We start from the raw sequence: 14,741 nt of genomic DNA, 5'->3' as shown, positions 1-14,741 counted from the left end.
TAGGTTAAAAGATACATTCACTGAACCATACCTTATCTGAATTTAGGGCAAACATTAATTCAGATGAGAATAAAAAAAAATCAATAAAGCACTATGAAGAATTGATGTGCCTGTTTTTTTCTGAAATTCAATTCCTTGTATTAAGTATATTTCACAGTACAGAGCTTTTTTACTTTATCAGCTAAAAGCTAAATAAAGCTATCCTTTGAATTTTTCACAAAAATACCTATTCGATAGCAATTTAAAGAGAACTTTAATTGAGGTCTGTGGGCTTCACCAGTTTCTGTGAAATATTACATTCTCCAGCAATGGGAACAAAGTGCTCCCCACACAGAATGGAAACTGTTATAAATTACACTGTTGCCATGGATCTTTTATGTAATTATGTACATAAAAAGCACGCATATTTTTAAAACGATATAAAGTACACAATAAGACCTGCGGACTGTTATCTGTAGAACAGTATTTTAATCTGAATATTTCTAGAACAGAAAGCTCTCGGTAAACTATAAGATTAAATAAATACCAGGGTCACAGTTGATCAATGGCATTGACCTATATAATTAAAAAAAGCAGTGTGAAATGGAGGAGAAAGAAATTGCAGTCTGTTTCAAGGTTATTAATGTAATTTTTTATGACCTAATTTTTTAATCTAAGCATTACAGCTGATAGCTAATCTTGGGAACCACTTAAATACATTTTTTAATAAGCACTTACAGAATGGAGTTTGGAATATTGTACACTTTAGTTACTGACTCCCATTCGTGGTAGAAAGAACAGTGAAATAGAATTGCTTAGGCAGAAGAACCACAGAAAAGTCACTTGCATTAATCATTTCTTTCTCTGTCTTATCTACATTAATGCATCAGTGTTCCCATGAGCAATATTTGGGGGAATATAACAGTTTTCTCATTTTGAATTTCAGATTCACCTTTCCATATATCCATCCATCTTCAATAACTGCTTACTTCAATATAGGGCTGTGGTTAGCCAGAGCCTAACACAGCAGGCAATAGGAGCAAGGCAGAATGCACCTGGCCAGTCCATCACATGGCACACACATGGGCATGCACTTACACACACGTACGGGGGGCAATTTGGACAGGGCAATCAACCTACTACAGCAGGAACAAAACCAAGCCTGGACGGGAATATGCAAACTCCCCACAGAAGATTCCCGTCTACAATCAAACCCAGAACTCAGGAGCTCTGAGACAGTACCACTAACGTCTGTGCCACTATTAATTTTTCTAATTAAGCCATAATAAAAATATACCACACCGAGAAACTTTACAATACGTTCATGAGACTGGAAGCTGCAAATCAGGACATCTCTGTAGGATATCCAGAATGGAAAATCTGTTTGAAAACAATGGGCACCTTCAAAGAATTAGAGGGATGATGAGAAGGTCAAAACATTTTTATTTCAGCTTATTTTTTCATTTATTCCATTGTGAAAGATTGACTCGAAACACCAATTTATCTTTCGCCAGGAAAAAAATATTGACTGGGCATGGAGACCTTTTTTTAACAAAGATTAAAAAAAATCTTTTATCTTTAACAGGCTGGAACTGATAAATTAATATTCCGATCTGCGATGGCTGTGTTGTCGGTAAAACTCCATGACAAGGCATCGCAGTTTAAAACTCAACTGGAGACTTTAGGCAGAACCATTGCTCATCCTGCAATGTGAAAGCAAAGATCCAACTGGGGACTGAAAGAATAGACTAGTTCACCACGGGCTGCTTCATATTTCACCCTCAACTGAAGGAAAGAACAGCTTCATTTAGTGCACCAATTAATTTCATTAATTACACTTGCAGCTGCAAAACTGAAAAGCATCAGCAAACCATCCATTCTGAGTCACAATTTTCTTTTCCTTACTCCGCACGACATTATTTCAAGCACCGAGAACCGAATCGGTTTTTTAAATGATGCAGCACGAGTTATGAGCCTGCTGAGATGGCAAGCCACCATCAACCAAGGCTACATCCAAAACAAGACCACATGCTTCCTTGGCCTCTGAACTGTTCCCACCTGCCAGAGCTAAACTGCTTCGCTTTACAGTCCCCATCCTGCCACAGACCCCCATCTAACCAGTGGAGTACCTGGCCAGCCAAGCTTTTAACTACTGCCTTAGCCACTCCTACTGCAACTGAGGAACCTGTAGCCCTGCTTACAAATGCTAGTAGGCCCAGGCCTGACATTTTGTTGCTGCCTGACGCTGATCGTTTCCTCTGGCTGATTACCGAGCACACCCAGCACAGAAGAAGCAGTGGGTCCCCAATCCCAGATGGTTCGCAAACAGAGAAGCGGACGGCCGTACCGTTCATAATGCCGGCGTGTGCAGGTGGCCGCGCTGGTGCTCCCGGGGTTGCCGCCCAGCTCGTCATACACGTTTTTCCACTGGCGGCGGGCTGTGATCTGGGAAGAGAGAGTGGATAGCTGGGATTAGGTAGACAGGAAAACAGAAAGGCCATAACTGTGAAGGGGAGTTCCAGTTTGGCCTGCCTTCTATTTCTGGGCCTTGTGACCTGCATCCCTGATGACCTGTAGCCATTGCTGAGGTCCATTTATTTAAAAAAAAGGCCAAAAAAGAAATCTTTACAGCAGCCAATCCTTGAACAGCTCTTGTACATCTGACACAGCAGCAGGAGGCCACTGTGGAAATTAATTTAATTGGACAATGATGCAAAGGTGATCTGTGATGACACTCCAATATTTACATCAGTGCTACACGGTCTTTGCAGAACTAAAAAGTAATAAGCACCCCAGATAAGCAGTACAATAAGTGGGCCACCCCCTGTATGTAAAGTGCTTTTTGGGAAGAGACACACTGTATATAGATGCAAGGAATTGCTATTAAACAAATAAGCATTTAAATCAACTTTATATCAAAAGTAAGTTACCTCTTCCAAAATGCAATCTGGAAGATGCAGTTCTGCTACACCATTTGATATGCCCCAATGGGAATATGGGCTGGGAAATGCCCAAAACCTCTTAACTAACAAAATAACGTGCAACATGAACAAAAAAGGAATTAAAACAGAACTGCCAGCTACTGTTTTGAAAGTGTAAAAAAGTGAAAAATTACAATTTAAAATGAAAATTTCAAATACATGAGTAATGTTTTATCAGACTGCATGCTAACACTGCAGTACCCTTCAGACGAGGACAAATGGGTGACATTTTACAGTACAGGGTTTGTCAAATTTCAGAATTACAGGAAGGGCTGGACCCCTGAAAGGCATGCAGGAGCTCTCCTGATGAAACCAATGGGATGGTCCATAAATTTTAATGGATGGCGTTCTTGCCCAGCATCCAGCTGGCACTGAAAAGCCAGAGGTTACCGAGTTAAAACCTTAAAGTCTCCCAATTAATAACAACCTTGATCTGGAAAAGTGTGAAAGCAGTAGCTTTCAGCTGGAGTTGCCGCTGAAGTGCTGTTTTATGTGCTGTTTGTCTGGTTGGAGATGAAAGCTTTAGAAAGAGCTCTCACAAATCTATCCACAAAGATCTGATTTAAATTACAAATGTAGAAACAGAACACTATCTGCAGAACTGTTAGCATACAATCACAGTATGAGAAGTGAAAGAAAAAAACATTCTAGAAATGGGGCAATTAGGGTGTCATTTGTAGATGTCAAGGTTTTAAGGTGCCTTTGTATAAACAGCCTACGTCACCCTTCTCAAGCAGTTGAGTAAAACCACTTGATACCTTGTTTATAGTGTAACCTTTCACTTTATTACTTACATTCTACGGATTTGAATTTGGTTTTGGTCAAAATATGAACTCATATGCATAGAATTCATTTACTTCAGCTTGTGGCACAGATCCTAATTCCTAGGCTCTACTTTTACTCCATTGCTGTTTGCTTTCATGTTGCTACTATCTGTAAGTAAGGCTTAAAGTTGACTTTTGGCTAGAATATAAAGTATTGTCTGACGAACTACTATGCTAGCTGTGGAGCTTAATCTGATCATTGTGTGCAATGTAAATATTTCCAATGACATCATCTTCCTGTGTAAACTGATTTTTATTACAGATGTCATCTGCTTTTAACCGATTGAAAGTAGGCAGAGAAATGGATGATTTTAATGGTAACTTGCAACTCATAACTGCATTTTGAATAATTTCTGTACAGTACACATGCAAACCACTCTGCTTCCTGTACACAAAGAAGTAGGCTAAACTACCTGATAAAACCAGCAGATAGAAAGCTTGAAAGAAACCTTTGAAATATCATGAATAACTTCCTGTTTATTCACAGCATAAACAACTTGGCTAGCACTCTCTTTCTTTTTACAAAACTAATTAACAAAGGCAGAATCATTTACAATATCTTAATGGCCTTAACTGATTAAATTGAAAGTCTTAAATACTTTTTTTTCCCCATATTGGAAATGAACAGATGTCAGGTACGCTGCCAAGTGAAATTTCTTTATTGTGCTGTTGGCTTGTTGTACAGTAATAGTCCCTTCTGAGTCTCAACATGGGAAAAAATTACAGTCTACTAATTTCCTTGACAGAAAAGAGTTACATATGTTTTCCACTTGTAGATTTTACAACAACTGCGTCGTTTTGCCAAATGCAGATCTAAGGGGAAGCTTCATCCAAGCTTTGTCTAGTAAACACACATCTGACAGCAAGTCTAAAATAGGACACTGATTCTGCTATTGTTAAATATTAAAAACCTAAAGGAAAACATTAACGTTAGAGACACTGAATGGCAATAAAATTAAGTACCTACCAGTTCATATCCTCCTAGTTTCTGAGCAGCTTGAAACATAGTCCAAAGGTTTACTGTTAGAGGGACAATAAGCATTTAGATCAACAATACAATACAAAACAATCAGTCACCTACACAATACAGAATCTTCTTTAGAAACTATTTAGTACCTTGTTATAAAACTATTGTCTGTTAAAATTTTACTGTCATAGTTAAGTCACTTTACTCCTGACATTTCATTTTCCCACACAGTTGTCAGATTAATGGGCATTCAGAATTGAAGAAACAACTAAATGGTGTTTTTTTTTATTCAAAATGATTGTGTTAAGTTTTCAAATGTCTGCCAATAAATTATACAGGCTCTACAAAAGGTAATCAATCAAGAGTCAATCACCACACAAACACAAAGCCTGTATTTTTCAAAATGACATTTTCTTATCCACATATAAGCCTGTATTGATTTTTTTTCTCGTTACAAATATACCACAGGGATAACGAAGGGAGTTATTTTTTACCATGGTGAATGACTTCAGGGATTCAGCTAAATCATTTAGGACTTAACACTTTTAAGGTTTGCATTAACAGTGATTGCTGTAGTACTATTTTGTTAGAATGATCAAATCCTGTATATTTCCTTGTCCTGTTCAGCTTCTTGTTCTAAAAAAGCATTATTGCAGACATGCACACATCTGACTCAGGCACCTCAAATGTGGCCAATAAATATTTTCAATATCTGTAACTCTGAGAAGGGTGTCAGAGCAAGATGCCAATATAACAAATGTCACTGTCTCTTCACAAGGACACTGCTAAAGAGTAACTGTGGGCATTCCTATTTATTGAACTGAATGCCAGACAATTAATATTTTAAGTGTGATGTCTCACAAGTACATTTTAAGTGTGATGTCTCACAAGTACTCTATAATATTCCTAGTTGAGGGCTTATTGGATCTAGATGTTGTGTTACTCCTGGGAGAGAAAAACACAACATGCTTCCGGACAGGCAATCATGTCCATTTTGACTAACTGTCTTTTTGTTTCTACCCTGTAGAAATCTAGTAGCTTTTAAAGCTCTCAGCAGGATGGAAAATATAACTAAATGGACCCCATGGCCAACATAACAACATAACAGCTGGTACAACAAACGAAGTGTGCCGTAATATTAGGATACAAATTGCTAAAACACGGATTACTGTTAGTGAGGTACAAAACAAAGTGATTCATTTTTCCTTACAGCTTCTTGTCGCCAATAGTTGCAATATCTATTCCCATAAGCAGCTCTGCTCTGTTACTTCAGAAGTATTTTAGTACACAAAGGAAGATGTGAATAAAATCTGGGAAGAGACATTCTTTTCATATTTTCAGTAGATTCAGACAGCCATTTCTGACACCCCTCAGAACAGAAAGGTCTCTCCGTATTGTCATTGGAGGCATTGATGCTGAAGTAATTAGCTTTGGCTGAGGCCTCCTTGTGCCATGGAGTCAGATGGGCAACATTCATTTAGTTGTTCTACACTGACCTATTTAAGAACAAAAGTAGGTTTTGTACGAGAGATTGCAATGGTAAAGAACACCCATCTTACTGGGTTGAAAAATCTCGAGATCAATATACCATGCCCACTTTTCCAGGTTTTGTCAGCTTTCATAATAATGCCTTAGAACACAAAACTTGAACCAGGGTTATAGACATTACCCCCTGCAGACAGCTCAGATTTGATGCTGGTATTGTATATAGTAAATAGTTGCTTCTACTTACTCTGCTTGAAACCAAGGTATGGTATCCGCTCAATGGGCGTTTTCCTTTCTTTCATGTATTTGTACAGAGCTACAAGGAAAGCCTGTTCATCAGCTCTGCACTCCTCACCTGCCCCAAGCTGAGGCTTTTCCTCGGCTGCCACTTTTTTACAGTTACTGCTATTTTTGGGTTTGGCCACAACTGCCTTAGATTCAGTTTTTACCTGGAATTAAAGACCGTTTGGGTAGATGAGAAAAGAGGCAACAAAAATGCATACAAAAGCTCTTCCATAAAAAAGACAACAGGTTAACGTGGCTTTTCAGTCAAAAATGTAACCTGTTACCTGAGTGTCTGCCAGTAGGTGGAACACATGCATCTGAGTGGAATGCAGACTAGCATTCCAGAGCTCTGCTCTGTTCTATAATTAGTCCAGAGAAAAGCACTCGGATACATTCCAGGGCTTAAACCCTTTTACACAAAGGGTTGTGGGAGAATGGAACAAGTTGATACCTTGGGTTCTTTCAAGAAGTGGCAGGGTGAGACACTCAGGTTACAGAGATACTGTACTACCATCCAAAACAGGCTAAATGGGCAAAATGCCCTGGTCTCGTTCGTTACCTTTCTTTTGTTCTGGTATGTTCAGAGAAATGCAGTGTTCAGCATGACACGTAACAATGTGCATCTTCTAATCACATACCGCAACAAAAGGAAAAGGTGGCCAAAATGGTATTTTTTTTACCTTTTTAAAAGTACTATGTATTAACAACCAACAAAATTCTTGGATTTTTAATTACATTGTTTTCTATTGAAAATGCATGTGAGTCATGTTCATTTTTCCATACTCCTACATGGTAACACCAAGATCTTAAGCTCAGTTACGGATAGCTTAGATCAAAAGGAAGTCGACTTTCTGCCTCTTGGAAAAAGAAAAAAAAAGGAGGAGGGTTTTATGCAATACCTTTTCCTGTAATGGATAAATCGTACATTATGCGGAACAGAGGTCACCATAATAACAGGAAATAATTACCGGGATATTTTAAATATTTGATGTTAACATTAATTCAGAAATTTAATCCAAGCACAACCCGAGTCCCAGGCCAGGCATGGAAACGGCAGAGGACTGGAAGGCGGCGTGTGGGGAAACGGGAAGCTCGTGAATAGTGGTGTACCTTGGCAGAGGCCTTTCCCTCTCCTGCACTGCTGGACTCCTTCACACCGTTCAGCACCTGGGAGTCGCGGCGCTGGGATGTCGAGGGCTTCTTCTTGCGGGGCCTGCCTTTGAGGTTCGGGGCTGAAACGCAGGGAGAGGAGGCGGCTCAGACGCCACTGCGCCAGTGGGATTTGCGCCACCTTGGCTACCAAGCATGGCGCGCCTGACAGAGTGCCAGCACATATACAGTACATAAAAAGGCAATCATTTTGGTTCATTCCAACAGGCAAAAATGTGTTCAAAAGCCAATTAAAAAACTGTATTCAGAACGTAAGGAAAATGCAATGTTTACCACCATATGCTGGGAACTGTAAATATACTCCAGTGATGAATAACAAGTGCTCTATTTGTGGTGTAATGAATTACTGATTGAAAACCCAAATGTGGGCTATTATCACTAGTATTACATTACAATTAAAACACATGGACTGGCACATTATAAGATTACGTCCCACACTGCAATACAATGTTCCCTTGTTTAAGTGTCTGATAAGATCTTAAACTTCCTTGGAAAAAAAAAAAAGAGCCTGCAAAGACTAACGTTTGTCCAAACAAAAGGGCAATGTATCCCTAATGATTCAGTTGTCAGGTCAATTAAATGGAGAAGCAATCAGCCCGTTAACTGCTTCGTTCTGTCCGCTGCGTGTTATTAAACAATCAGCTAAATCACATTTTTGGAACGGCAATATCTATATGCCACCTGCAAAGACAGTCTGGCCATATGAAAAAAAAAAGTCAGATAAGCCATTTATACCAGAACGGAATGGCAGAAATCGAATCTAATAATTTCAATGAGGAGATTCAAAGTAACATGACATGCAGAGTGATAATTAAATCATATCCAAGGTTATAGCAAGCCCACGGGTAATACCTATTTTGCCAGATCATATTTCCATTGTAGTTTAAATCAAAATATAATCATCTTTTAAAATAAGAGATGAAGTAATTACTGAAAGCAAAATCTATTGTGACAGCATGGCATTTTCCCTCATGATCTTTCAGCCAGAAGCACAAAATGGCAAACAGAATTAAACAGTTTTACTAAGAAAACATTTACTACATGTTATCACCTTGGCAACCACAAGGTTATTTTTTTCTTCATGCAGCACTGTAACAAACACGTTTGTTCAGGCCTCAGAATAAAACCACAGACCTCACAAGGGGTAGAGAGACATATTTGGAAATAAAAAGCTTGTTTCTCAAATATCAGTTGTTTGTCCAGAAGATTAATACTTCTTTTTTTTCAACACTACAAGCCTTATAACAATTTACATTCCAAACTCATGACTAACAAATTACTCATGACAACTGAAGTACATTAACTTCTATTCTACTTTGTTGTTTTACTATGCAATAAATCTGAACTGTTTCCACATTTCTGCACATATAGATTTTAAATAGCTAGCATCCTTTTTATTGCAATGCGATACACAAATACATGCTAAATAAAGTGTCCCTAAATAAAACTTATAACTATTCAAGCATTGCATTAAACGTTTCCAAACATACATATGAATGCAGCAGTGTGGTGCAGTGGTTAAGACTCGAGACTCTGAACTGGAAGGTTGTTGGTTCAAATCCCAGACAGGACAGTGATGTTGTAACCTTGAGCAAGGCACTTCACAGGAACTGCTTCAGTAAATCACCCAGCTGTGTAAATGGATCCAAATGTAAATTGCTTTGGATAAATGCATCATCTTAACACGTTCCAATTTATCAATTAAAATTCTTGGGCCAAGAAAGGAAAAAAAAAGCTTCAAAGTCCACTTAAAAAAACCCAACTAAAAACGTTACCCAGTCCTTGCTGCAGCCTGTAACAAGTGGGGCATGATGTGTGACAATCCAGAGCAGCGCTGCATGTTAGAGGCATTTGGCGCCTCAGACTGTGTGAACACTTTGGCTTTCTGGTCTCAGTTTATGATTTCTTTTAGGTCTCCACAGCACTCCATTACTCACACATAAACAGATTAGTGACTGGCAAATAATGGAAGAGTGAAGGGGCTGGGCGGGAGACAGCGGAATTCAGCTACCAGGCTGCCAGTGACCCTCGTGCCTTCATTTGACCAACTTTAGCGGGACCTACTTTCTGGGCTTGGTGAGCACCAGAACAAGCGTCACACACTTCTATCCAGCACAGTCACACTGGAGCTGCGTCACTGTACTACTCATGGAAGACAAACAACCACAAGGAAGCTAGCTCTTTGTAAGAAATGGTTATGAAACCCTCTTAAGAATGCCAACTGGAAATGTAATCACTAGCAAGATAATGCAGCACACTATGTAAACAGTTAAATTAAGTTTGTTATTTTGTGCTGTTGCTTTTGTAAAGAACAATTGAGCAATTGTTTTTCAGGTTTTTCCACATGTAATTTATTTCTTCACGTTCCCTGACAGCATGTGCATTACTTGAAGGGCTTAACAATAATGCAGCACTTTACTTATTGAAGGTTAGAAAGATTTAGCAGGGAAAAAAAAGAAACTGTCTTACTGTCACTCAATACATATAAAACATTTCCCCTTCCGTGTGCAGTTTTTGTGGGGGAAATGTCTCAAGTTTAAAATCCACCTCTGGACACTGCCAGAATCTGGAAAGGCAGATCTCTAAATCTACACGGAAGGCTGTCAGGAAATTGAATCAAATGAAAAAACTTTAAAAGACAATATCCACTATGAGAAGAATTATGTTTTATACCTCTGTGTTGCTATGTACAGTTATTGCATTTCCTCTTGCCAAAAAAAAAAACAATCCTCAACTTGAAGCTCACAAATGTGATTCACACTCACAGAAAACTCAAGCTGTGCATTTGAACAAGAGCTCTGAACAAGGATATGAACAAGACATTGCTGAAATAGTTCTGACTCCATTACTCACATTTTCCATTCACTCACTAATGTAATGTATGGCAACGCCGTACTCTCCATTTTCACGGCAATTACTCTGCACTGTATATTGCTAGTGCTGTGGTAACGACAATGTGAAAAGAGAGCAACTACAGAAGACAGCTCTGACAACAAAATTTCTAATACAGTAGAACAGACTTCAAAATGTATGACTGTTTAAATACAAGGTCTCATAATAATTTAGAACAAATGCGTCCAGATTTCAGAAAAAATGAAAAAAGGCACCCCAAAGAAATGAAGACAAACTGTATTTTAAATACAGATAAAGAAATCAAGAGGTTATGTGATTAGTCCTTTCTTAAGTTTACATTTGAGATACAGTTCTGAGTTCAAGGAAAAGTACAATAGGTCGCATTACCAGAGAAGCCATTGAAACATTATTATAATTGAACAATGTTTCTAAATTACTGGCTTTGCTTTGCGTATTTACAGAAGACGTGTGATCTACTAACAATTTCTGCATGGGGGAATCAGTCACACCCGGCAGATGTTCTTTGAGTCAAGTGTTAAATTACCCCAACTGGCACAAATTAACCCCCGTTACTCAGCTCAGACTTTACACCAGGATCAGTCAAAGCCAAAGTAAAAGATTTTACAGCTTTTTACTGTTTGCTTTTTGCAGATTTGCTCACATATTTTCCAACACCGTATGCAGAGATGAAATACTTTAATGAAGAATATCACATAAGAACATTACATGTAAAATTATGAAAATAGTTCTCTTTCCAAAGCTGACTAAACTGTACACACTGCACCATCTGTATTTGGAATATGGAAAATCAATCCCCTTATTTTCTCTCTGTGCGATTCAATACTGCTGGATACAGCAGATGGCACTGCAAAGCACAGAAGGAAAAAAAAAACATACACGATGAATAAATGATACGTTCGTCACTGAAATAATGCTCTACGCCTCTAAATCCCCTTCTAAAATAGCAACTGTTCTATTTTTTTAAATCTTATGTAATTATGTAGTGTCCTCTAAATCAACAGAGACCTATATTTTACCAAATGAAAAATGTTACTCTGTAAACTCTGCATATTTTTAGACTCGTACATTCACAGAATATAAATTTGTGGGTTTTAAATAATTGAATTATGCAGGATTGCTCCCAGAAAACAATGAAGTGAAATGACACTAGAGAACAGAAGAATCCAGCACACCAACCACTGAAGCGAAGGCTAATGGAGTTGTGAATGAGTGGAGCACAGGCAATCACAGCAATGTACAGTACACCTGATAGCACCACTGGGATGCTGTAAAAGATGCCCAGCAGGCACATGTCTTTCTGTGCCAGTGCTGTACTGGGATGCCACTGGCACAGAAAGACATGTGCCTGCTGGGTATCTTTTAGCATGTCTTCAAGCTCCATTGTACCCTGTCTGTTTTTAAACTGGCTCAGCTGTGTGAGAATAATTCGAGGATAAAATTGACCCTTTTCATATATTTTTAATTAATAAAAACATGTGACATGCTGCAGCTCACAACCACCGTTACGATCTATATGTAGAATGTTTTTTTTTTGTAGTGAAATTCTAACCATGAAAACTTTGAACTTTTCGCCAAACTCAATCAATTTTATCCATTGTGATCTCAAGACTTGGCTGCACTAGCAAAAGGGGCAAGAGCTTTCCAGGCAGTGTTAAATCATATTAATTATCAAGATGGAATGCTTTGTCCATCAAAGTGCAGCGTATCATCTCAGACAATGCACTCTGTCATCCAGCATCACTGGTAACACAGCCAGAGAGGTGTAGAACTGTGAAATACAATAAGCGGGGAATTACAGCAGAACAAAGAGTACTACATTTTCACGTAAATGAAAAATATGACTCTTTCAATTATGTGTGTGTCTAATTCTAGCCTGTGGTTTTCTTAACTCACAGACGTTCTTTGTACCACATGGTGAGCAACATATTTCATCAACCAGCATTATTAACTCATGACCAACTGTCATTTGATCATTATCGAACACAGAAAGACTTCACTCCCTCTCAAACACACACACAAAAGAGATCCTTATTTGGTTAACTATAGTTGACTCTCATGATGACTATATTTTCCTTTATGACTAGCTTGCAAATGTATTTTTAATTTTATAACCTTGGAGGTAGAATTATTTTTAAAAAATGATGACAGGAAAATAAATGCAGGCTGGCTGGAAAACTTCACTGAATTATTTATATCCTTTGTGTTACAAACCTCTGTACTGTATATCGACAAACAGTTGCCCTCTAGTGTCAGTCATGTGTATTGCTTAGATCTGAAGCAACAATGACCTCATACACATGGAAAAATATACAGTATATTGCATATACATGTCTTTGAGGCACTGACAAAAAGAGATATAGAAAAAAAAACAGCTTCATGTTTTCAGACTAATTAACTGTTTAGTTACTCATTTAGAATACCTACGGCCCAGAAGTTGAGTAATTGAAAGCAAATGTTGAGTCAGAAAAAACGTAAACAGCATTTCTTTTAATAGCAATTTTCTAAACACATATTCCAGATGCCTGTTCCCTTCTGCATCTTCATGACAGAAAAAGAACAAAGGAATGCATTGTGCTGCTTTCTTTTCTCCCCCCTCCAGTAATGTACAGATATGTTTTTTAACATTCATTTATACAATTTTAAGGTCCCTTATTTAAAGCAAAAAATCCCTGAATTCTCAGGTACACTTTAATATATTTGTTGATCAGTTATTACTATATTCCTCTTACAGAAAGCAATAAAATATAAAACTAGACATAAATAGCCCTAAGCCTATCTAGTTGTGATTAACTATGCCTCTGCTTGTTCACAATGACTAGATTATTAAGTATATCCTGCAAATTCAAAGTGATCTGGAGCATGCAGGAATGCCTGCGTCTTATTGTTCTGGCTGTTTAACTGTCACCGAGCAGGATTAGCATAAAGATCTTTTCTTCTTTGCATGCTTTATCTCCTAGCTCACACCCATTTCTAGAAAAATAAATGAAAAGGGGGGAAAAAAAATGAACAACACAATACACTTACTAAGACGTATACTCCAGTAGACATGTCTTCACCAGCTTTTAACATCGCTACAAACAAAAAGCTAATGGGACTCCACTGTCTTCAAGCTCCCTATTAATCCTGCAGTTTCAGTTTGCAACAGACACTTTCACAAGCACTAAGCACGCATGTTGTGAAAGGACACTGGGCAAGGGGTCAGCCTCAGCAGGTCCAAGGTTCAGTAACCCTGGAACAGGACACAACAATATGATTTATAGACACACAAATTAACGATCTCTGCTGAACAACAGATGCTGTGTAACTAAATATCTACACTGGAGTATTTTCCATATATTTAACTTCGTCTTCACTTAAAACGTCACACGAGAGAGATTTAGGAATGCCCATAGTGTATATTGATCTTGTTCCATCCAGACCTACTTAATACACAGTCCATTAATTACCATACAATGATTTTTTTAAACTGCAAAATTATTCAACTAAAATTAATCACATCTTGATGGAACACTTAGCATTTCTGAAAACACAATTTATGCTGGTCTTGTCATGGATCTGAATAATTCTAGCTGTTCCAAGGATAGAGGGAAACATTGTGTTTAAAATCTGTAATTATATTCATATAGTATATGTATGTATAGTGCATTCATGTGTTTTAGAACACAAATGTCAGTTCTGAACATTAAAATATACAGAGATTGATTACTTTAGATATTGAAATGCAAGTGATGAATATACAACAGAAGAACCATACAACTTGTAATATATTCTTTCATTTGAATTGCATATCCATTGGGGGAAACTGTCATACACATTGAAAATTTACATCAGAATAGCTGATGCAACAGTATTATTGCCACAGCAGTGCGAGAGCAATTAGGCTGATAGATGCAATCATGTTAAAAGGAAGGCATACACAGCAGACAGCTATTAAAACTATGTACTTGTGTTCTTACTAATGCATGTGCTTTCAGACCTTATATAACACTGCACTGTGCATCTCCCCAGGCTGCTCTTCCATCTTAACTTTGTGCAGTGACAAACTTGTTTAGGAGTAAGCTTGAGGCAGTCAGCTGAAGAGAAGGTTAGTGATGACACTGCATCTGATATTTTAGCATCTGTTCAGTCACACAGTGTTTATTGTATAGTTCCTATTGAGTGCAGGAGCTGGTTTGT

The 14,741-nt window shown here is 38.0% G+C and overlaps 1 protein-coding gene across 2 annotated transcripts in view; it reads right to left on the bottom strand.

Annotated features, from left to right (window-relative positions):
- Window positions 1–14,741, bottom strand: part of arid5b (AT-rich interaction domain 5B) — a 68,838-nt gene that overhangs the window by 16,425 nt on the left and 37,672 nt on the right. For both annotated transcript variants that reach the window (XM_088917485.1, XM_088917486.1), the window contains 4 exons: window positions 7,632–7,753; window positions 6,484–6,685; window positions 4,752–4,804; window positions 2,327–2,424 (listed from right to left, as the gene is read on the bottom strand). In XM_088917485.1, coding sequence (XP_088773611.1) covers window positions 2,327–2,424; window positions 4,752–4,804; window positions 6,484–6,685; window positions 7,632–7,753 — 475 coding nt within the window. The remainder of the gene's footprint in view (window positions 1–2,326; window positions 2,425–4,751; window positions 4,805–6,483; window positions 6,686–7,631; window positions 7,754–14,741) is intronic.

Source organism: Atractosteus spatula, chromosome 5 (genome assembly GCF_055471065.1).
Source record: "Atractosteus spatula isolate fAtrSpa1 chromosome 5, fAtrSpa1.hap1, whole genome shotgun sequence".
Taxonomy (NCBI): Eukaryota; Metazoa; Chordata; class Actinopteri; order Semionotiformes; family Lepisosteidae; genus Atractosteus; species Atractosteus spatula.
This window is presented reverse-complemented; position numbering and strand designations above follow the sequence as displayed.